This window comes from Pelmatolapia mariae, linkage group LG2 (genome assembly GCF_036321145.2).
Source record: "Pelmatolapia mariae isolate MD_Pm_ZW linkage group LG2, Pm_UMD_F_2, whole genome shotgun sequence".
NCBI lineage: Eukaryota > Metazoa > Chordata > Actinopteri > Cichliformes > Cichlidae > Pelmatolapia > Pelmatolapia mariae.
In genome coordinates this window covers 2,550,635-2,572,709 of record NC_086228.1, presented here as the reverse complement: position 1 = coordinate 2,572,709, position 22,075 = coordinate 2,550,635, and the positions used below count along the sequence as shown (strand labels likewise).

At 40.3% G+C, this 22,075-nt stretch overlaps 3 protein-coding genes across 3 annotated transcripts; 1 reads left to right on the top strand and 2 right to left on the bottom strand.

The window, feature by feature from the left end:
• Positions 1–312: 312 nt before the first annotated feature.
• eif4ebp3l (eukaryotic translation initiation factor 4E binding protein 3, like) lies at positions 313–4,400 on the bottom strand. Its single transcript, XM_063484026.1, has 3 exons — positions 4,003–4,400; positions 2,373–2,549; positions 313–912 (listed from the first exon to the last, which is right to left on the bottom strand). Exons 1-3 carry the CDS (start codon positions 4,133–4,135, stop codon positions 884–886), a joined length of 339 nt encoding a protein of 112 aa, XP_063340096.1. The 5' UTR covers positions 4,136–4,400; the 3' UTR covers positions 313–883.
• A 4,881-nt stretch (positions 4,401–9,281) lies between these two features.
• acsl4a (acyl-CoA synthetase long chain family member 4a) lies at positions 9,282–19,095 on the top strand. Its single transcript, XM_063490119.1, has 15 exons — positions 9,282–9,390; positions 11,206–11,744; positions 11,836–12,013; positions 12,141–12,250; positions 12,637–12,775; positions 12,862–13,012; positions 13,219–13,342; positions 13,923–13,994; positions 14,099–14,238; positions 14,335–14,507; positions 14,787–14,861; positions 14,950–15,138; positions 15,286–15,400; positions 17,527–17,684; positions 17,795–19,095. The coding sequence occupies exons 2-15, from the start codon at positions 11,388–11,390 to the stop codon at positions 17,950–17,952; spliced, it is 2,139 nt and encodes a 712-aa protein (XP_063346189.1). The 5' UTR covers positions 9,282–9,390; positions 11,206–11,387; the 3' UTR covers positions 17,953–19,095.
• On the bottom strand, positions 19,096–21,794 carry nxt2 (nuclear transport factor 2-like export factor 2). Its single transcript, XM_063490132.1, has 4 exons — positions 21,659–21,794; positions 21,490–21,576; positions 19,548–19,692; positions 19,096–19,403 (listed from the first exon to the last, which is right to left on the bottom strand). Exons 1-4 carry the CDS (start codon positions 21,671–21,673, stop codon positions 19,219–19,221), a joined length of 432 nt encoding a protein of 143 aa, XP_063346202.1. The 5' UTR covers positions 21,674–21,794; the 3' UTR covers positions 19,096–19,218.
• Between the last annotated feature and the right edge of the window lie 281 nt (positions 21,795–22,075).

Sequence of the window (22,075 nt, the reverse complement as noted above, 5' to 3'; positions counted from 1 at the left end):
ATTTACTAAACGTGAAGCCCATGCTTACAGGCTCCTCCCACTTGAGGTCCATTTGAGCACAGAGAAAACCTGACATATAGCACAGACTTGTACTTTACCCAAAGTACACGTTATCAAACTTTATGAGCCATCCTTTGGGGTCATAAAAATACATTAACACTTAAAACCCTTGTAGACCATCTCTCTTTAGAGAAATGCATACTTTATTGGAAATGGTAAAAGTTTAACATAAAGACTGTAAAGGCCTCGTAACTTAGTGTGCAGCTTAAAAGCTAAAACATGGGCAAAAACAAACTGAAGACACAATTTGACAGTTTTCACAGCCTTTATTTGAATTTCTTCACATTCCATCACTTCCTCTATACAAAACAAAGTAGGACCTGAATTTCAGCAGTCACCCCCACAATGTTAGGTGACACTCGTCTACCAAACAAAGAAAGTTAACCTTCCATTTTGGGGGGGTGGGGGAAATCATAACTGATGCATGCATTGAAAATACCAACTTCATATGTCTCGGTATAATTTTCTTATAGTCCCTCAACTTACTTAAAAAAAAAAAAAAAAAAAAAAAATAGTACAAGTTTCTTATTTACAAAGATTTTAAAAAGTGAAATCAAAATGGATTTTTTTTTTTTTTTTTTTAAATCCTGCTACAGTTCTGAAGTGAATCAGCAACCAAACAACCCATTTAGTACAATAAACACTTTTGTAGGGTTAAAAGCACCCTACTTTTATGCTTTCATTCTTTAATTCCAGACAAAAGCTTTTATTCATTTAAAAAAAAAAAAAAAGTAAAAAAAAAGCTTCATTTGTAATGCGTTACAGTCAGTGATGACCTTGGAGGCATTTAAACAAATATCTCCACAGGAGGTAATACTGCAGCTCAGATGTCCATCTCAAACTGGTTGTCATCTGTTGGGAAAAAAAGAAGCACAAAACAGTTGAGATTAAAAAACGGTGAGATATGACAATCTGCCATCAACTTATTTGTGCGGTTGCAGCCACACCTTAACCGACAATGGCGAAGAGAACAAACTAGCTCTTATCACTGCAAAGGAAACCATCAAGGGGGCAAAAACACACGGACATACCAAAAACGTAGAACATAAAAACAAGACCCACGGCACATCTTGGGTGTTTTTACCCACACAAACAAGGAGACAAGTAGGCAGGGGTCACGTGTAATCCTCATGGTCTTTAGTTTGACAGGAGGAATGGAGGAGGGCAGATTGATAGCTGCATGTACTTCAGTCAATAACAAATGACTAAACTGTGAACCCAACCTTTGGTCACATGGCCACAATAAGCCCCACTAAAGGATTTATTGCCAAAATAAGGGATTTTATCTCTAGCAAGTCACAATATTCTAATCGGAAATCAATAATAATAAGAAGAATAAGAAGTCGTCAAGTTGTTTACCAAAAGACATTAAACTAAAAAAAGAAAGTGGACATATGATGCTTTTCCTCATCCTGTTACAGCGGCAGACACTCACATTAAACATTGACCTCATGATCTGAATCTTTGGCTGTGTTTGTACAAGTAATCCCAGTGAGTCACAAGCTCAGGCTTAACACTCGTCTAAATGCTCATTTCTAGAGTTGTTTTATTGTCCTGGCCCAGAAAACGTTAACATATGATCATCTCACACAACTTTCTGTCCATGAGAGGCCGCCAATCAGAAGACAGCTAAAATGGCTCTAAAGAGAGGAACAATTCAAACTACATCTATGCACAGTTTAAGATAACTTAAGATTTTGATCTGTTAATCGTGCAAAGTCAGTCTGTCAGACATGATTGTTTACCAATAAACTGCTGGCATCTTTTTAATAAAAAGGCAAACAGCTAAGAAACAGTTCAGCTGCAGAGTTGAGGACTGCAAGAACAGCAGGCTGTATGCATATGATGGTTAAAACTGGACACGCTGGTTTAATCAGCATTTTGACTTCATCCCCCCCCCACCATTTTTTCCTCAGGGGTTAGGAAACAGACAGGAATCAAAAACTGGTTTTAGTTAAGAACAGTTTCAATACTGTCTGTTCCATTGGGGCTCATATGCCTTCAAGCTTATTAATCCCTTTTATCAGTGCTGGCACCCCCTACCACCCTAACCCAACAGCTGCACATTGCAAAACAAGTTATTGAACTCCATTTGTTTTGCGCACCTCAGTCACATGCAAAGATTTTTTTTTCCCTCCCAGTATTTATCCTGAGTGTTCAGATTGATAAAATTGTGTTGGCTGATGTCACTCTCACAAATAAAGGGAACAATAAGGATTCTGAACTTTCAGGAGACTCAATATATATCAAGTAAAATTCTACATTACAAGTTGTGTTGACACAAATGAATCTTATATGTACAAGACATTTACCTGCAATGTCTTTCTCTTCCTCTTCTTCCTCCTCTTTGAGATCCTGTAACTTCCCCGTGGAGTGTGTGGCTGGTACAGTTACCCCTGGGATTTGGGGAAGACAGCATGGGGGGGTTCGAGCAAGAGGAGAGTTTCGACAATCCAAGAGAAACTTCCTGTCATAGATGATGCGGGTACCTATGTTGTTTTAGGAGGGGGTGGGGGTTAAAATCAAAACAAAGAGTCAAACAACAGAACAAAGGCTGGACTTCTGCAAGCTCAAACTGCAGCCTAGTTATTACTCAAGCTCCTTTACAGTGATCCAAGGTGCACATCTGGAGATTTGGACAATATTATTCTGTATTGGAGGGGATTTAAGTGGGGAAAGGGTTGTGTGCGCACAATGTTTAGAGCCGTCACAGTAATTCTAAGAATTCCAAGAAATCCAACCACAAAACATTCACACTTTGAAGCAAGATGCTTTCAGATTAAAGCCACATGTTTCATATTTTGATTACATATACAGCAGTCATTAAATGCTTATGAATGAACCTAAAAGTACTTATTTTTCTTTTAAAATGGAGTTTGTACCGTCTACAAGGAAAAACACGCTGAAAAACAGTTACGGGCAATACATCCTAGACAAAGGGAAGCAAAGCAGAGGGAAATGGGGCAGGGGAAGGGGGCTGGAATGCAACCTATAGTGAAAGCAGCGACTGTGCCGTGCAGCTACATGTGAAAAAGGGGGTCAGCAACACAAGCATCGACCTGATAGGGTGTGTAAAATTTAATGTGTCACTATACAAAGTGTAACTCAAGTCAAAACTCAGTAGCGACATCCGATCACATGTCCTTTGGCATCCATTTTTAGGCCTTTTTCTTGAAATGTTTACATTCCCCCATGCATTACACATTTCACCCCCTCCCCCTTCAAAATGTACAGAATGTTCTCTACTGTTCCTCAAATGCAGAACAGAGAGAAGCAGGGATAGGACGGCCTCCCGCTCCTCCACCACTGCGAAGGCCAATCACTCTGCATTTCTGGCAGCCGGACACATACACCCTAAAAGTCACGAGTTAAGACTGGGCGTGTTGTGTTTGAGACAACAATCAGTAAGTTTGACGCTGCAACAAGTCACCGATCAGACCACCGTGTTTGCGTTTGTCACATGGGGCAGTGTTGTTACAAGCCTTACCGATACAAGTTTAACTGCAGAACTCAACCAATATGTATGTAATTATACATGTATAAAAAAAAAAAAAGAAGACAAAACTATTTAAAAAGAAACAAAACACCGACGTTAAAGTATTAACCAACTCGGTGCAGGTAAAGCACACTCGTGAACATACGGCGCTGTGGCCTGCTGTGACCATGCTCTCAAACTACAAACGAGGCAGGGGCCCCATCTTTGCCAGCTTTTTGGTCTCGAGCAAGTGCGAGGGCTGTTTTTATTGACGTTAGGGGAAACCAATATTACATCAGACACTTTTTATCGGCTGTTGTCGCGTGCAGCCTATCGCGAGAGATGATGCGTGACCGTCTGGACGTAGGTACAAACCATTAGTTTCCAGCAAAAGTTTTTCTTTCCTGTTGAGTTCTGAAAACATAAATTGAGAACACAAAAACACAACACAGTGCAGTTTTTCTTACCCCCAGGCGTGGTGGAGAACAGGGTACCCCCGGGTGTTTGGCTGTAACAGTCTGGTAGCTGGGACCAGTCCTTCAGGGTAAGCACCCTGGTGGGGATAGGACGGCTTTTAACTTGATTTGCGTCGACCGACATGCTAATTTTGGCCTAACTACTGCTTCAAAAAGTGCTAGCGACTTTCTTTGTTTCTTTAGCCCCGAAACTCGTAAATACAAGTTTCCCCACAGCTTTCCTCACGGACAAAACTACGTAAGATACCGTAAAGTTTTACAAGCTTCACCTGCAAACTAAGAGTTAACGCAAGCTCAAAGTTTTAAGGTCTGTCACGACAACCAGCTTCCAAACGCTGCTACACTCTGCATTCGTGGTACCCGAGTCTGCAGCAGCCAGCCGTCATGTTTTTGTGCAGTAGCTATCAGGCACGTGGGACAGCGTGTATTGGGTACGAATGTTTATTCCCAAACGACAGTCCGCGAGGGCGGTGACAATGAGTAAAAAGAGCGATTTATCCTACGCTCTATCACTGTTAGTTTACCCGGTGGGGGAAATAGTGGGAATTGTATTATTACCATTGAATAACATTAGTTTCTCTTTGTAAACGAATGGTATTAAAATAGCCGTATACTGGATAGAAATAACACGAGTTCCCGCGAGAATACCTAGTTAGGGGTCATCTGGTTCACAAACCACGCATCCACCTCGTGGTTGTCAATCACTTGGCAACACTGCCCCCTACATGTGTGTCAGTGTGTTAGTACCATGCCTTCATGTTTAGAGTAGAGGCACTGTGTGCACGTCTCTCACGTGGCAGCTCCAGATCTCTGATCAATAACAGCAGCACCGTCTATACGGGTTACAGTCATCTCTCTTTTATTATAAGTTTTCTTTAATCAGGAAATGCACTATTACTCTCCAACATTTCATTTACCCAAACATGTCCTATATTATTTATAGGTTTATATGGAGATATATTTACCCGTTTCAGTGTTTTGGAACAAAATGTGCACGTCTCGCACGAATCAGCAGAGATGTGATCAATCCCAGCAGTAAGTATCAATAAGGGTTACGCGATTTACTTTTTCTGTAATTGGGAGATACATTAGATGCATATAGTTATACATTTGTCTATTTACCCACTTGTGGTGCTTGCGTTTTATTTTATTACATTTATGAATAATAAAGACTCGTGGAGTGGATTAACTCAGCAAATAGAGAAGCAAAACAGATTTCCCATTGGTCTGGAAATTTCTAGCCTTTGGCCAGTTAGTCTTGTTATTATAAACATAAACAGATACATAAGTAAACCTGTATATCCAATAGAATATGTACACAAAAGGGAGAATTAAAGTTGGCATTAAATCGGTTTAATCAGGACTCCTTTAAAGTGACCCATTTGTTTGTAGTTTTATTTGACAAATTGATTTTCCTTTTGGTTTTATTTTATTTATTTATTTATTTTTAATTCTCCAACTTTTCAGCCACTTGAGGGCGACATTGACGTTAACACACGAACACTTTAAAAAAAATTAAAAAAAATCTTTCTTATAATATCTGCCCGTTTCCTGGGATCTCCTCCACGCTCTTGAGTCTGTGCTGGGAGACACAGCAAACCTTCTGGCAATGGTATTTATTGATGTGCCGCACTGGAGGAGTTGGCCTATCTGTGCGACCTTTATAGGGTCCAGGTCTGGTTTGTCTCATTGTTGCTGCTCTTAATTTCATTAACACCAAAGAAGCTGAACCTCATTAACCCCATCTGCTACTTCACTGACCACTTGAGGGCGACATTGACATGAACAATTTGTTCTTATTAAATGTGTGTGGAACTTTCCAATGACTGTAAAAAGTTTAGTGCTACTCCAGTATTGCATTGATGCTTAAAATAAACGTCCTAGGAATCAGGTTTAACTTCATATTAATTTTAGGATGTCAAATTAATTTAACCACATTAATGAAGTGACCCCAGCAGCAATTTGATGAAATCCCTTTTAGAGATTGTGTTTGAATGTTTAAAGGAAAAGCTACGGAGATTGTTACGCTTTTGAAATCCAGCTTTCATCTGTGACCTGCAGAGGATGGCCTGAACCAGTTTATCTCTGGGCACTTGTTACTTTAAGGTTTTTGTTACAAAGAAACTGGGGCTTTGTGTGGTGTCAGTGAACCGACAATAAACTCATTAACTGACTTTGAGTTTGTGAATTAACATTACACAAACTTCCCTGACAGCGCATGCTAACTATTAGGTTAGGTTAGCATTCTATGATTCATGGGTTACACACATGGAACTCATGTTTGCATAACACATCCCTCTATTCCAGGTACCAAGGAGAACAGGAATGACAAGATTATAGTTTGCTTAAACCTCCAAGGTATATGCGCTTTCCAGTAAGTTTTTTCATTCATTCTTGCGAAACACTACAGAAAGGTGCAGCTCATTATTTCCAGACCTTATCATAAGGGAGGATTGCTCAGAATCTTCTGTTTACATCATACTTGTAGCACCCCACAGCTGAGCGGTAGTGGTAACAGCCTGACTCATGTATGCCGTAGGGTTCTGGTAGAATGGTGTTTTGGAAGTATCATTTCCAAAGCCTTCACAAGGAACTACAAGCAGGAACGTGGTGCATTCTCATTGGTGCAACTGCTTAGACGGAGAGGCGTCAAACTCCAGTCCTTGAGGGTTGGTATCCTGAATCTTTTACATGTGTCCCTGCTCCAACACACCTGAATAACATTAGTAGGTCATTAGCAAGACACTATAGGTCTTGACTGCATGCTGAGGTGGCAACCACTAATCCTACTCAAGTAAATTTTAATAAATTTTAAGTGTTTGGAAAAATGTACTTTTAAAAGTACTTTTATTGCACCATGTTCATTCATTCATTAGCTGCTGTAACATGAAACAAATGGCTGAACTGCTACCTCAGCATGCCGTCAAGTTCTATAGTCTCCCTAATGACCTACTAAATTTATTCAGGTGTGTTGCAGCAGGGACACATCTAAAAGTTACAGGATACTGGCCCTCGAGGACTGGAGCTTGACACCTGTGGCTTGGAGGAACAAAAGAGTCAAACACAAAAGTATATCTTACAAGTAAAATGGCAAAGAGCTAGACATTCTTGTAATTTTGTAAAGTGGTTTTAAACAAAAGTTCTTCAGGTTTTCTTTCACATTATCTGCTTTTTCAATCATTTTCAGTCCAATTCTTGTATCTGACCATTTTCAAATGAATAATTTCTATTTAAGACACTCAACACTGACCTGTAACTTATCTAAGCATAGAGCATCAAAGTTAATACAGTTTAACAGATATCTTGCCATTCACAAACAGCTATTAGCTGAAAACCTTGACCTTAGAAAATTTGAGGAAACTGGAAAGGTAGAGGACAAAAGAAGAAGTGGCAGGCTCCAACAGAAAAAAAAAACTACAGTAGATGAGCGGTACCTGAAAGTCATGTGCTTGGTGGACAAAAAGCAAAAAAAATAAAATAAAAATAAATCAAGCCTGAGGGATCCGTGTGCAAAGTCTGAATGCTCTGATATGCCAAATTATACAAGGACTAGGCTGAAAATCAATGACAACAGGTCAGTTTCCAAATTTGAAAGTTTTGTTTCAAATTGTTGTCCCTATGTACAGAGGAGGGCAGGAGAGAGGTACAACCGTAATTATCTAAAGCATAGTGGAAGCTCTATATGATGGTTTTGGGCTGCATTTCAGGCACTCTTGTTGGGGTGGAATGATCACTTCAGAAAAGTACCATCACATTTTGATCCATCATAAAATACCATCTGAAAAACATCTTATTGGCAACAGTTTCATTGTTGCAGTAAAATCCTATCTGGATAGACAAACACACAATGGCCAATATCAGACATGGATTGGCCTCCCCAGAGCTCTGGCTTCAATATTATTGAAGCAGTGTGGTGTCATCTTAACAGAGAACAGAACAAAAGGCAGAAACATCCAAAGAAGAACTTTAAAAGTCCTTCAAAAAGCCTGGAGAACTATTCCTGAAGACTACTTAAAGAAATGTCAAGAAATCTGACTAAGAGAGTTTTGGTGATCATGTCAAATATTGACTTTAAAGCTTAAAATACAATCTTTGCTTCCAATTCATAGACTCGATTTCCATGTATCTGTTTTTGCATGCAGCCAAGATTGACTTTCAGACTTGTTAGATTTGTACACACTGTGTTTTGCCTCCAGTACTGTGTTTCCACATGTGCACTTGTTTCAATAAATAGCTGCACCCATTTCCAATTTCCCTAACAAAATACATGGGTTGCTGGAAACTTTTGCACAGTACTGTAGGGAGTCATTTTGTCAACTAGTGATTTTACAATAGAATGTGGTGATAAAGATGATGCATCTTACCTAAGTTGTTGTATTGTTATTGTGGATGAATGCTCTCATGCACTGAATTAAAAAAAAAAAAATCCAGCATCCCTTGTTTCCACAGCTGACTTGTGCCTCAGTGATGGGATATTTATTTGCTTTAAAAGAGTTTTCTCTTTCTCTTTCTCTCTCTCTCTTTTTCTTTTTTTTTACATCACAGAGTGATATGCCATTGTGCTGTCATTGTTTTTCTTGGATTTACTTCTCCGACTCCTACAGTTTTGAGCTTTTCTGAATCCATTCCATGTTTCATAGCTAAACTCGCTCCAGCTCTTTCAGATTGGCACAGGTGATTTTAAATAATCTTGTTCAGGCTAAGGACTCCATAGTCCAGTAATCAGCAATCAGTCTATACTGTATCTACGTACCTATTTATCCATCATCTATTTATGAGTGGGAATGGTGCTTGTACTTGAAAGAATTTTCAGTGACATTAATAAAAATACCAAATCAGGCACACATCAAAGCAGGGTCATAAATGTAAAAACCAGGTTTCAGTCTAATATTATACGGGGTTATGTAAGCTCCATCATATATAAACGTAAATTATTAGATCTCAGCTAGATTTATGTAAGCTGCATAATATGTAAACAAATGATCTGATCTCAATTATCAGATCTATCTGCAAAATATATTAGATAAGAGTGCAAGTACGGTAACTTTTTTATTATTATTATTATTTTGCTTTTGTTTGGATGTAAACTTCGGAAAAATACACACATAACCATTACATGATGAAAGAAAAATACAGGTGCTGTAACAGAACCAGAGAACATACGCATTACTGACTTCCTGTTACCTTTTTCTTTTTTTTCTTTTTCTTTTTAAGCGGACGTAGCATAAGCGAGCGCAAATCCGCTTTGGCTGCTCATTGGTCGAGAAATATGGAATCAGATGACGTAGTGGTTCCGGGTTTCTAGGTCCCGACAAAAGGTAACTTTCGGTCATTTGTGAAAGAGCGGCACACGGCTGACCGGACTTTCTTCAGCTGAAGGTAAGAACGCTGCCAGCCTGCCAATACAGCAGGGTATCACTCTCTAGCTGACCGCTGTAATCTCATTAGAGCCTTTATCCGTTAGTTAATGTGTGCTGCTAATATTGAGCAGGTTTAAGCGACAGCAGCTAACGTTAATCAACTTGCCAGTGAGACGCGCCGTGCCAGCAACGTGCGGCGGCTTTTGTCATCATTTCGTCTGCCATGCCGCTCCGGACCCATTGTCGTTTCAGTGCTAGATAAGGAGGTCAGATTTGCTTCCCAGCTCGCCTTATTTTGAAGCAGACCAATTATGTAAAGGGGGCAAGAAAGTCGCTTTAATTTAAATTACAGCTCGTATTGTTTTTCATGGTGTTTTAGCGTAACGTGTTACAAGTGGAAACGGCAGACCCCGGCTACAACTTTAGCATTTCCCGGTATTAAACTGTCGCTTTTGTTAGCAATATCTGCCCTAAACGGATATGCAGTGTTGGGCTTTTACCGTTAGATAACGTGTTATCACTCACAACTAGATATAGACGTGTGAGGAGATCTGCATCGAACCACTCACTCCCGTATTCCCGTGTAAAATGATTTGAATTTACTTTTATTCAATTCCACCCAAGAGAGAGAGAAAAACTATTGTTTTAAGCTAGTGAACCATGGCTTTTCCATCATCATCATCACCACCATCACCATCCCCACGTCCTGTCATCACACAGGAATGTTTTCAGGGTATTTTTATTTCCACAAGTAAGAGCCCAGAAAAAGATCCTGACATATAAATATTTCTATTTCCACCGCTTTGATTCATCTGTGGGTGTACTATCATTCTTTAAGATGTATGGACAGATGTGACGTACACTGAGGATATGATTCACTGAAATGATTCACGATGAAGTGTGTGAGCTTTCAGGATTGGGAAAGCCAGTTGCGTGATTTGACCTTCTTTTTGCATAAATGTCTTAATGTAGCTAAGTACACAGTGTTCTTTTATTTGCAGGTAACCGGTGTCTGTCTTGTGCCATAAAGACACTTTCCACTTAATAGCTGACTGCCGTAGGCTACAATTACTTTGTCACGTGCTAAACGGGTTCAGCCACAGAGCAAACATGTGGATATTGACTACATTTTGCAATTATGAGACACAATTTGTTTTAACTACTTTACCGCCTCTGCACTCTGAGGATATCAGCAGGCTGAGCTTGCTCTATAGTGACCCTTCCCTGACCACCAAGTGGGGTGAGCCTAAAGAGTATTGTCATTGGTTGTCTGCAGCACAATCCTCATTGGACAGTAGCCAGTCTGGTCAGAGTGACCACATCTCTGCACTACTTCATCCCTCCATGACCTTTCAGTTGACCTGTTGTTTAAAAGCACGCAGGTGTTTGAGTGCAACAGAGGACATTATAAGGAGCTGAGCACTGAAAGCGTTCAGACATACAGAGGCGGTTTGGTACGCAGCGAGGAGGTGGTGAGGCTGTGGATACTTGCCATGTGTAGTGCAGTCTTCCTGTCTGTAAGAAGAGGTAGCACAGTGGTGGAAGGGTTTAGATATGGCTCAGATACTGATGGTTAATAGTTCACTTTTTATTTCCAATCTAGTGTTTTGTCAGAGTTCCTTTAAGCAAGAAGTCAACCACCAGACAAACTTAGTTAACCAGCCAACTTCCCTTTTGTGACATCTCTTGGCATGCGATAGATATTTGGGTGAAAATCAACTCTCTTGCTTTTGACTTTTAGCTTGAGTTATTTAAGTGATCTCACAGGCAGCTGATGAATGAACTGTACCAATTGATTGTTTTTTTTTGTTGTTCTTTTCTGTCTCAACTTTAGCTTAAGCATTTTGTGGACCAAATATTTACATGCTACAACTGTGGGACTCTTAAGAGTTTAAGAGCTTTTTTTCCCTCTTCCCGTCCAACACAATTCTCCTGACGCACCTCAAACATCTTTGGGACCACCAAGCTTGAAAGTTTTCTGATAACCTGCTGCTCAGCTCCCTTCCAGAAAAAAGCATGGGTCTTCAGTCGGACTCTGTCCTCCAATCTATCCTCCTTTTTCCAATCCACCTTATCATATGGCTGTACTCAATAGTCTCATTCCTGCCTTGGTACTACCTCACCGGAGCTGGCCAAGGAAAAGCTCTGTCCAAGAGGATAAAAGCCCGTTCCAAATCAGGATGTGCCGAGGGACCATACCGCTCCGTGGACCAATTTGATTCCCTGGCCAGGGAAGACTTCCCAGGCAAGGACACACTCGATAAGCTGTTCAAGCATGCTGTGCAGCGCTTCGGTGAAGCTGATTGTCTAGGAACCCGAGAGATTCTGAGCGAAGAGAACGAGACTCAGCCCAGCGGCAAAGTTTTTAAAAAGGTAAGGTTGCTTAGAGTTTACTGCTCTGTTGACAGATGCTTAAGTGATCAGAGATGTTCGGTGTTATTTATGTGACCCTTTCTCCTTTTAGCTGATCCTGGGGGAGTATAAATGGTTATCCTACAATGAACTCGACTCCATAGTCAGTGAGTTTGGCAGTGGATTGGCGGCTTTGGGGCAGCAACCCAAAAGCACTATTGCAATCTTCTGTGAAACCAGGGCAGAGTGGATGATCACTGCTCAGGCATGCTTCAGACGCAATTTCCCACGTAAGTATATCTCAGCGCGTTCAATCCAAGGTTTTGGGGTCAGATAGCGTGAATGCTGTGTTAAGTGTTTCATAATTTAATTCTCTCACTCACTGAGATCCTTTTTTTAACAATATTATTATTGCAGTGGTGACGTTCTACGCCACACTGGGGGAGGAGGCGATTGCTTTCGGATTGAATGAGACGGGTGTTTCACATTTGGTCACCAGCGTGGAGCTCCTTGAGACTAAGCTGAAAGTGAGTTAATCCTTTACAGCACATGGTCAAACCACCACTCCTAAGAACAAGAGAAGCAGTGATATGATTATTCTCATGAGACGTCTTTGTTTACCATCTAACCAGCCTCAATTATCATCACATGATTATAATTTAAGATGTAGCAAATTGTTAACATTAAAGTTTGGAAAACCCAGAATAATGTTTTTGTCCACAGCTTCATGGATGAAATAAGGAACACAGAATTGATTTGTTAAAGCATTTTTTAAAGATGCATTTACTGGCTTTCTGTTACAAAGAAAATCCCAAAGGACTATCACTTTTAAAAAAAAATGTTATTTATAGAAGGAAATCTTGTACTTGGGCATCCTCCTGTAACATTTTTACTCTTTGCTTTTTCTGCATAGACTGTACTGCCACAGATCCCCAACCTGAAGCATGTGATCTATGTGGATGACAAGAAAATGAACACAGAAGGCTACCCAGCAGGGCTTTCCATCCGCAGCATGCAGTCCGTACGAGAGATGGGCAGGCAGCCGGAGAATGGTGTGTATTTCTGACTCACTCTGGTTGTGCTTTTTGTCTTATTTCAGGCACAGTACAAGACAGTAACGCTTTCCTTTGTTCTACAGTGGCTAGGGCAATTGTTGAGCCCCAGCCATCCGATCTGGCCGTTGTGATGTACACCAGCGGTTCCACAGGCAGACCCAAAGGAGTTGTCATTGTCCACAGTAACCTAATTGCAGGAATGACAGGCCAGTGTGAACGCATCCCTGGGCTCGGGTGAGTTGCAGCAATGGCTGATTTGTAGTATTTTAGTAAGGCTACTTGGAGATGCGAAGAAATCTTAGAAAAAAAGAAAGTTTATTTCAAATTGGAACTAAGGAAGTGCAGTCAAAGATCCTCAGTGTAAACACTGGAAAGAGGAACCGAAAATGTCTACTAATTGTTGGTCCTAACCTTGACTTTCTCTGACTCTACTGTGGCAGGCCTAATGATACCTACATAGCCTATCTGCCCCTGGCTCATGTTCTGGAAATGACAGCTGAAATCTCCTGTGTCACATATGGTTGTCGGATTGGCTATTCGTCCCCACAGACGCTGTCAGACCAGGTAAGCAGCACTGACGCCAGGTTGCTTTGTTTCTGTCACTGTAGTCTTTATTTTAATTGACTCTTAGTGGTGTTGCTGTTAATATTTAGATGAAAAGTCTGGTTTATTTCAACCTGTTGTGTTTCACAGTTTAAGTGGTCATTGTGACTCTGTGTGCCGTGGAATCTGTCCACACTTTATCTACATTGAAAAAATTTGAGGAAACGAGAGTTCACAAAACCAGATGTGAATCGTGTTTATCATGGCGAACAGTAGCTCTCCAAAAGACAGCTTTTTATATTTATTTTTTAATCTTACTTAAAGGAGATGCCTAACTTAGCCCACTGGAAGTTTTGCTAACTGCGCAACAAATCAATTGGAAATGATGAGAAACACTTTAATAATGTCTGGTTTTATTAAAACTTGAGGCATGAGTTTGTCCACAAACCAGTGTGACTTGATCTTGCCTTTGTCGATTAGATTCTGTAGTCTGTGGCCACAATAGCCACATCAGTGGGAAGCAGAGCAGATTGAGGAGGAGTTACATTACAAAAGTTGAACAATTATTTCAATCTTTTTTTTTTTTCCTTCTCCTCTTTAGTCTACCAGGATAAAGAAGGGAAGTAAAGGAGACTGCTCTGTGCTAAGGCCCACACTGATGGCAGCTGTGCCAGTAAGAACCTTGTTTTTTATTTATCCTGTTCGTGTCTTGCTTCATTATTTTATTTTGTTTGCCAACTTGTGTCTAAATAAATCCTATATGTTTGGTCCAAAAAGGAAATCATGGATCGCATCAACAAGAACGTGATGAGCAAAGTGCAGGAAATGGGTTTCGTTCAGAAGATGCTGTTTACACTGGGCTACAATTATAAACTGGAGCAGATCAGGAGGGGCTATGACGCACCACTCTGCAATGCGTAAGAAGCATCCTATGCGTTCCTGTGACCCTTGCACTAAAACGCGATTGGCTTGTTTAACTTAAAATCAAAACACTGCGTGATCTCTCTTTGCAGGTTGTTGTTCCGGAAAGTAAAGAAACTGCTGGGTGGGCGAGTGAGGATGATGCTGTCTGGAGGAGCCCCCCTGTCCCCGGCCACTCAGAGATTTATGAATGTGTGTTTTTGCTGTCCAGTGGGCCAGGGCTACGGCCTCACTGAGACCTGTGGAGCAGGCACTATCACAGAGGGTAAGATAACATTTTTGAGTGCCCCAAATAATGACAGATGAAATTTAGGCATTATTTAATTTAAAAGAAACAAATCCTGACGTACAGTTTTATTTTAAGATGGATTAACTAAAGTGCCTCAGTTCCCTAGTGATTTGCTGACTGGAAGCAGTCATTTCTGTAGTGAGCCTGGCCAATAATCACACAGGATAAACAAATACCTCAGTATAGAAGCAGATGGGCCTGAATTGTAAATAATCTTTAAATGACTGTTCTTAAGAAATGTTTTTCATTTTACAGTTGAAGACATCAGCACCGGTCGTGTTGGAGCTCCTCTGATTTGCTGTGAGATTAGACTCAGGGACTGGGCTGAAGGTATGTTTGGGGGGGAAAACATGCCGGGACACAGAATGGAAAGTATCTTTCCATTGCAGCGTAATCATGTGTTTTTATTTTCACCCAGGTGGCTACACCAGTAAAGACAAGCCAAATCCAAGAGGGGAGATCTTGATTGGTGGCCCCAATGTAACCATGGGCTACTACAGGAGCGAAGGCAACAATCAGGACTTCTTTGTGGATGAAAATGGTCAGAGATGGTTCTGCACCGGAGATGTTGGAGAGGTTTACCCAGATGGCTGTCTACAAATTGTTGGTATGTATATTTCTTTTTCTGGGTGGGGGTGGGATGCTACTGTGAATGAGATGTGTTGTATAAAGCCCTTTGAGTGCTTAAGTAGAGTTTTAAAAAAAAGTGCTATATAAAAATCAGTCCATTTATCATTTACTTTTTCTCATTAAGACCGCAAGAAAGATTTGGTGAAACTGCAGGCTGGAGAGTACGTGTCTCTCGGTAAAGTGGAATCTGCTCTGAAAAACTGCCCTCTTATAGACAACATCTGTGCTTATGCAAACAGGTGAGTGACCTACTTTTTTTTTTTTTTTTTTTTATTCAGGGAAAGTTAAAATGGTAGGAGATGCAATTTAGAGGCAAAGTTTTTCCATATCCTAATATATGATTTACATCTGGATCAATGAGTATAATGGCAGATTATAAATGATATGGGGAAACAGCTGAATGAATTTGCAGATGGTGACCTTTCCACAAGCTGTTTACAGTTCAAACATCATATTCAACTGCTACAGGCGTCTGTGTTTTTACTCTAAACTTAAGAACACAAGTGCTTCTTGAAACATTTTTTCACTCTTCACGTTTGACTTTGGAGAAAAATTACATTATAGCGCTCAGTCATCGATTCATATCAGTTTCATATGCATGATAAGTCAACTGAAGTTTTGTGCTAATAAACACTGACTAAACACAGATTTGCATATGACGGGTACAAACAAATATTATTTCACGAGTTACTTGCATAAAGTTAGAATTACAGGAAATGTTATTCAGGGTCAGAGTTTCTTATCAGTTGATGCAAATGAACCAGGAAATGAAATAAAAGATAAAGGTACTAGTAAACAACCCAGATGACATTTCCATGAACTGTTTACTGTACGTATGGTATATTCAGCAGCTACAGGCTGTTTCTGTTTCTACTATACATGATTGCGTATCTATAGAGATGTCTTTCACTTATCTCACACTTGGGATTTGAGATGATGATCTCCATTTGAAAATGTGAATGACACATTTTTATCATCAGTTTAATAAATGCAGTACATAATGCAGTATATGGACAAAAGAATTGGGCCACACCTTGCAATCATTGTTTTCTATTCTTAGCCAAATGCATATACAACCAAGCACCTAGCCATGCGATCTGCCTTTGCAAACATCCGTGAAAGAATGACCCATTGTAAAGAGCTCACTAGTTGTGAGTGTGGTGCTGTAATAGGACAAAGTTAGTGTGGGACATTTTTTCCCTACTAGATATTCTACCGTTGACTGTAAATGTATTATTGGAACCACACCAACTCAGAGCATGTAAAGTTGCAGAGCGGGGTTTTATAAAGTCATCAACGATCTGCTGATTCAATAACTGCAGAGTTTCAAACATCAGCATAAACACTGTGCACGGGGAGCTTCATGGTGTGGGTTTGCATGGCTGAGCAGCTCCTGTAGGTCATCCAGCACTTTTGTCCATGTAATGTATTTTAGCATATCGAATTAAGCAAGCTAGGGTTTTTTTTTGTTTTTGTTTTTTTTTTAAATTATTATTATTTTGTTTTTTTTTTTTTTCTGACCAAATACAGTGTTAAGCAAGTGTTTATTTCTGGGCTCTTAATATAAACATAATGTGCAGGAAAACGTTTTTCAACCTAAATTTAGTCCAGTCCTTTCAACATGTCTGTTCTGTTATAATTATGCAGGCAGGTTTAGTTCCGCTTCTGAAAAGGGGCACCCGGTTTAGCTACAGCAGTACTGACGTGTTGTCATAACAGTTTAAACATGGTATATTGCATAATATTACACAGAGACGGTTACTCAGGATATCCCAGCAGTAGCAGTATTTCTCAACGTTGCCAGCACTTGCTTGTTTCTCACAGCTCCACTCCTTGAATTCTTTTCTCCTTTTATCATTCCACATCAGTCAACACCGCTCCTGCAGTCATTCTTTCCCCCTTTTTTTTTTTCCCCCTTGTGCTTATTATACCTTCATGCCTACACTTTAAATCATTTCCAGTCTCAGTTCTTCTCCAAGCTCCAATAAAATCAAATTGTTACTGTTCATACTTAATTACCTGACAGGCTTTAGCGCCTACACACTTGAACTGACAGCTTTCAGTGTGAACACTCAAAACGTCACGAAATTCTTCCCACTTCAGATGTGTCACCTGCACTCTGGCTGACATGAGAACTCCAATTGACGTTTGAGTGTCTTAATGACGACTGAATTGACAAATGTAGCGCTCACTTCGACTTCAGCCGATATCGTAACAATTAAATTTGGCACCTAATTAGACTGAAGTGATTACGGCTGCAACTTAAATTAATCATTTCGTCTGTAGTTGTTCAGTGGTGGGCATGCGACATAATGTTGAACCGTTTCTAAACTTTTTTTGTTTTTTAAATTGTGTGCCCTTGCAGTGATCAGAACTATGTGATCAGCTTCGTGGTTCCCAATCAGAAAAAGCTCACAGAACTGGCCAAACAGAGGGGCATAGAGGGGACATGGGAGGAGATCTGCACTAATCCTGAAATGGAAAGCGAGGTCCTGAAGGCGATCAAGGAGGTCGCCACTAACAGTAAGAGTCCATTATCTTTTCACAGCATTGTGATAATAGAAGCTATGCAAGTTTTGCTTTCATCCATACTTTGTCCAAACGTGCCTGAACATCACTTTCCTTCCTTGTAGTTAAACTCCAGCGATTTGAGATTCCAGTGAAGGTGCATCTGAGTCCAGAGCCGTGGACGCCTGAAACCGGCCTAGTCACAGATGCATTCAAGTTGAAGAGGAAAGAGCTGAAGAACCACTATCTCCATCACATAGAGAGAATGTATGGGAGGAAGTAACTTACAGCAGGTCCACACCACCCAGGAGTTACCATTTTCACCATAACCACTATTTTGATGTGTAAATATTCCTCTGGTTACAAAGCTGTAGTTTGTTTGTGTTCCACAGCTTCACAGAGAAAAGCATAGGCTGTACATAGTTGTAGCCGTTTATCCACGTGTGTGTGTGTGTGTGTGTGTGTGTGTGTGTGTGTGTGTGAGTGAGTGTGAGAGGTTGTGTTTGTAAGAGATGCACTAAAGTGTCAGTTTTTGTTATTAGAAGGGTCAAAGGCTATTGCAGCTCTCAACTGCCATCCATTTGAAATTGCTGGGACTCTTATTTGTAGCTGTTAGAAACGGCACCTTCGGTCCACATGTTGCTTAAGTCTCGCTGCTGCTTTCATTGAAAATGTTTCAAAAATAAAGGAAAAAAATGCCACCATGATCAGAGGCATGTCATGTTGTTTTGTAAAGTTGGAGTACTGATGTTAAGGTGCCTTCAATCTGCAGTTCTCATGTAGTCGAGCAGAAGTGGTAGCTAGACAGTAAAAAAGTTACAAAAAAAGGCTGAATTGCCGTGTTTACTTGACTGAAAGGAAAAATACTCCCCACCGCAGATACGTCGACACGATAAAGAGCATTCGCAGTCGTTTGTCCGTGTCTGTGTATTTAGCTTTGTTTTTGTTTCTTACCTGTGTTTTATTTATGCTTTAATGTTATTTTAATGGTTTATTAAGAAAGGAAGACCAAAATGTGTTGGCCTAAATGACTCAGGAAGACGGACAAATGTTTTAATATATGAAGTTGTCAAATGTGGGGTATAGAAACATTTTGACAAATGTTTGTAGGCACCTTATTAAAAAAGCATGATTAACTACTAAACTGCTTAGCCTTTATTATAGTCACAACTGGCATACTGTAATACTGTGCGTACTTTACCTCAGTTAATAGGTTATTGTACGATTTGGTATAAAGGATCCTCTGAACTGTTTTAATGTGTTTTCTATGTATTTTTCCAAATACTGTCATGTTGGTGGATTTGCATTAAGTACACAGACGATAGCAGTCACTTCAGTTGTTTGGTGAACCTACGTGTATTTATTACTCCCATCATTGCAGTCACATGCCTTGTTCCGACATTTCAAGAATAAACACCTTTTCGTACTCAGTGTTGTATGGCACTTTATTTTATTACAAAAAAAAAAAATGAATATACAAATGCAATATTGATTATTATTAAGGTGATCACTGCTGAGGTCTTTGCACACTTCAGGGGAAAGCAGAGCCTCAGCTATTCCAGTCTTGAAAGCGGAAACAGTCGCTAGCGATCTTCCACACGGGCTGATCGTTGTTGGGTGAAGCCTGAGCTGTTAGGAGAAAGTTCTGGTTGAAAAAACGCTGTTTGTTCCCTTCAAACTTGACTGTGCCACCGGTCACCACGAGCAGTGTTGTCTGGCCTTGGGTTGCTTGCTCTGTGAATGAGGAGAGGTTACAGTTATTTTCTAAAACAGCAACAGAAGAATAAAGGTTTACATTCACATTTTAATGAGACAATATGATTAATGGGGATCAATTTAATAGTTCAAATGTGTTGAGTTTGGGATTGACCCACTGACCGTGCACAGGCTGGCAATCCAGTGTTTGAACCTGGAACTCGCTGGATGGCAGTGACTCAAAAAACTCGCCCAGAGCTTCCTGTCCCGACACCGCATTCCCGTTCCACACCAAGGTGGCCTTGTCCAGGTAGAGGCGGATTAAGTTCTAGCACATGGGAGCCAGAAAATGGTGAACATTAACAGCAACAGTGACATCAGCCTGTAGCAGAGCACCATGCTCATTAGCTCTAGTGAAACTGAAAAGTTGTGATTTTTAAAATGAAAACTATCACTTTAAGAATAAGACTGCTTTCACTGCAGAGGAGCTGTGGGTTAGTGGGGAGCTCACAGTTGAATCCACTTTAATAAATTTACATCACAGGCCCCAATAAGGAAGTCTTCACAATATCTCTTACTTAGAAGATTTTAAAGCTAAGTTTCAACATGCTATAACCTACACTCATTGGCCACATTATTAGGTACTTATTCAAGCTGGAGCCCAACCGATGTACTGACCAATATATCAGATATATCAGGACTTATAATGGCCAACAGATGAAAATGAAAAACGTAAAGATGAAACACCCAGAAGAGCATCTGTGAATGCATTCAAACCTTGAAGCAGATTGGCTACAGCAGCAGAAGACCACAGGCTGTCACTCCTGTCCGCTAAGAACAGGAAGTGGAGGCTACAATTCACACATGCTCACTAAAGTTGACCAAATACAGAAGACTAGAAAATGATGCCTGATCTGATGATTTTTTCTTTCTGCTGCAACATTTGGCAGGGTCTGAATTTGGTGTAAACAAAGTGATAGCACAGATCCATCCTTGTATCAACAGTTAAGAATGGTGGAGGTGTGATGGCGTAGGTCAGTGATTCTCAAAGTGTGGGCTGCCCCACCCCCGGCAGGCCACAAAAGGTACTGCAGGTGGGCTGCAGTAATAACAGAAATTCAGTTTGTAATTACTCACAAGTATGTACACTTAAACATTTATATACATTAATCTGAAACAGAAATTAAAATTGGTAACTGGAGGTGGTTAGTTTGTGATATTACTCATTACTTTAACTTAAACTCTGTATTGAAGGAGTGGGTCACACATTGGCCTTAACACTTTTCATATGACTGCACAGCATTAGCAATTTATAGCTAATGTGGTTTGTGTTTTTGGAATAATATTTTCAATGAAATACGTCATTTTCGTTTGGTCTTTAACATTTTTTATTAGAGTTTAAGATTTAGAACTGGGTGGGTCCGATTTTCTGGTTTTTAAAATGGTCACAGCACTCTTGACTTTGGGAATGACTGGTGTAATGGGACATTTGCTTGGTACATATTAGGCTCCGTTGTACCAGCTGTTTAAATGTCACATCTTAGCTGACGTTGCTGACCATATGCATCCCCTTGTGACCACAGTGTACTCATCTTCTGATGACTACTACGACAAGCTCTTCCATCACATCGCAAAGCTCAGGCTGTCTCAGACTGGTTTCTTGAACATGACAATGAATTCACTGTAGTAAAATGACCTCCGGTCATTAGATCACAATCCAACTTGGCCTTTCAAAGTGGAACAGGAGTTACATCATGGATATGCAGCTGACAAATCTGTGATGCTGTCATGTCCACAAGCACCAAAAATCCCCAAATCACTTTGTTGAATCTATGCCATGAAGATTTAAGACGGGGCTGAAGGAAAAAGAGGGGCGCAACTAGAAATGTGTGCCTAATGGAATGACCGGGGGAGGTTGGTTGTTTGTTTTTGATTTTTTACGGATTCAAAGCTTATTGGTCCTTCACATTTAGGGATTACAGAATTAAGACAAAGAAATGTGTTGACTTGGCCACACATGTGGAAAAATACGGTAACACGGGGCGTATTTACGGCACTTTCAGGCCACCGTATATAGTTAGGTCTTACAAATTAATTTAAGTTAAATTCCAGAGACAAAACTCACCCGCCTCTTCTTATCCATACAGTCGTAATAAATGTTGACAAATTCTTCTGAATATCTGCATGACTGGTCGGCATGAGTCCTGAAATCCTGAAGAGATAACTACGTATTACTCAAAGCTGGACACGGTGATTTAACGTGTGTTTTTTGGAAACGGCATAGAAAAGCTTACCAGGGTGGTTGCCATGTGAACGGATAAATTATTGGAAACAACTCAAAACAAATATATTACAAAAAGACTGGGAAAACTTCACAATTCAGACTTCTTTTCTTCTCTTGTTATTCCTTTAGCAACCAACACATTTCTATCACACTGGGTATTACTTCCTCAGGGCACCAACTCTGCCTACCAAAATAAAATGTCAGTACAATCTTTCAGACTCATTCAAGCTTCTCTCTTCCGAGTTCCACTTTCATGTGGTGTTTTTTACATTTTAAGGAAACAACAGTGGTAGTAAATGCTGACTGTGTGGATAATAATACGGAAGTGGCGTGGCAAAGTCAGTACCATTTTGGCGATGGAGTTTTAGTTTGAAAAGAAAAGGTCGACCCGCGCGGAAGGAGAGCTCATAATTTCCTGAGTCATTGC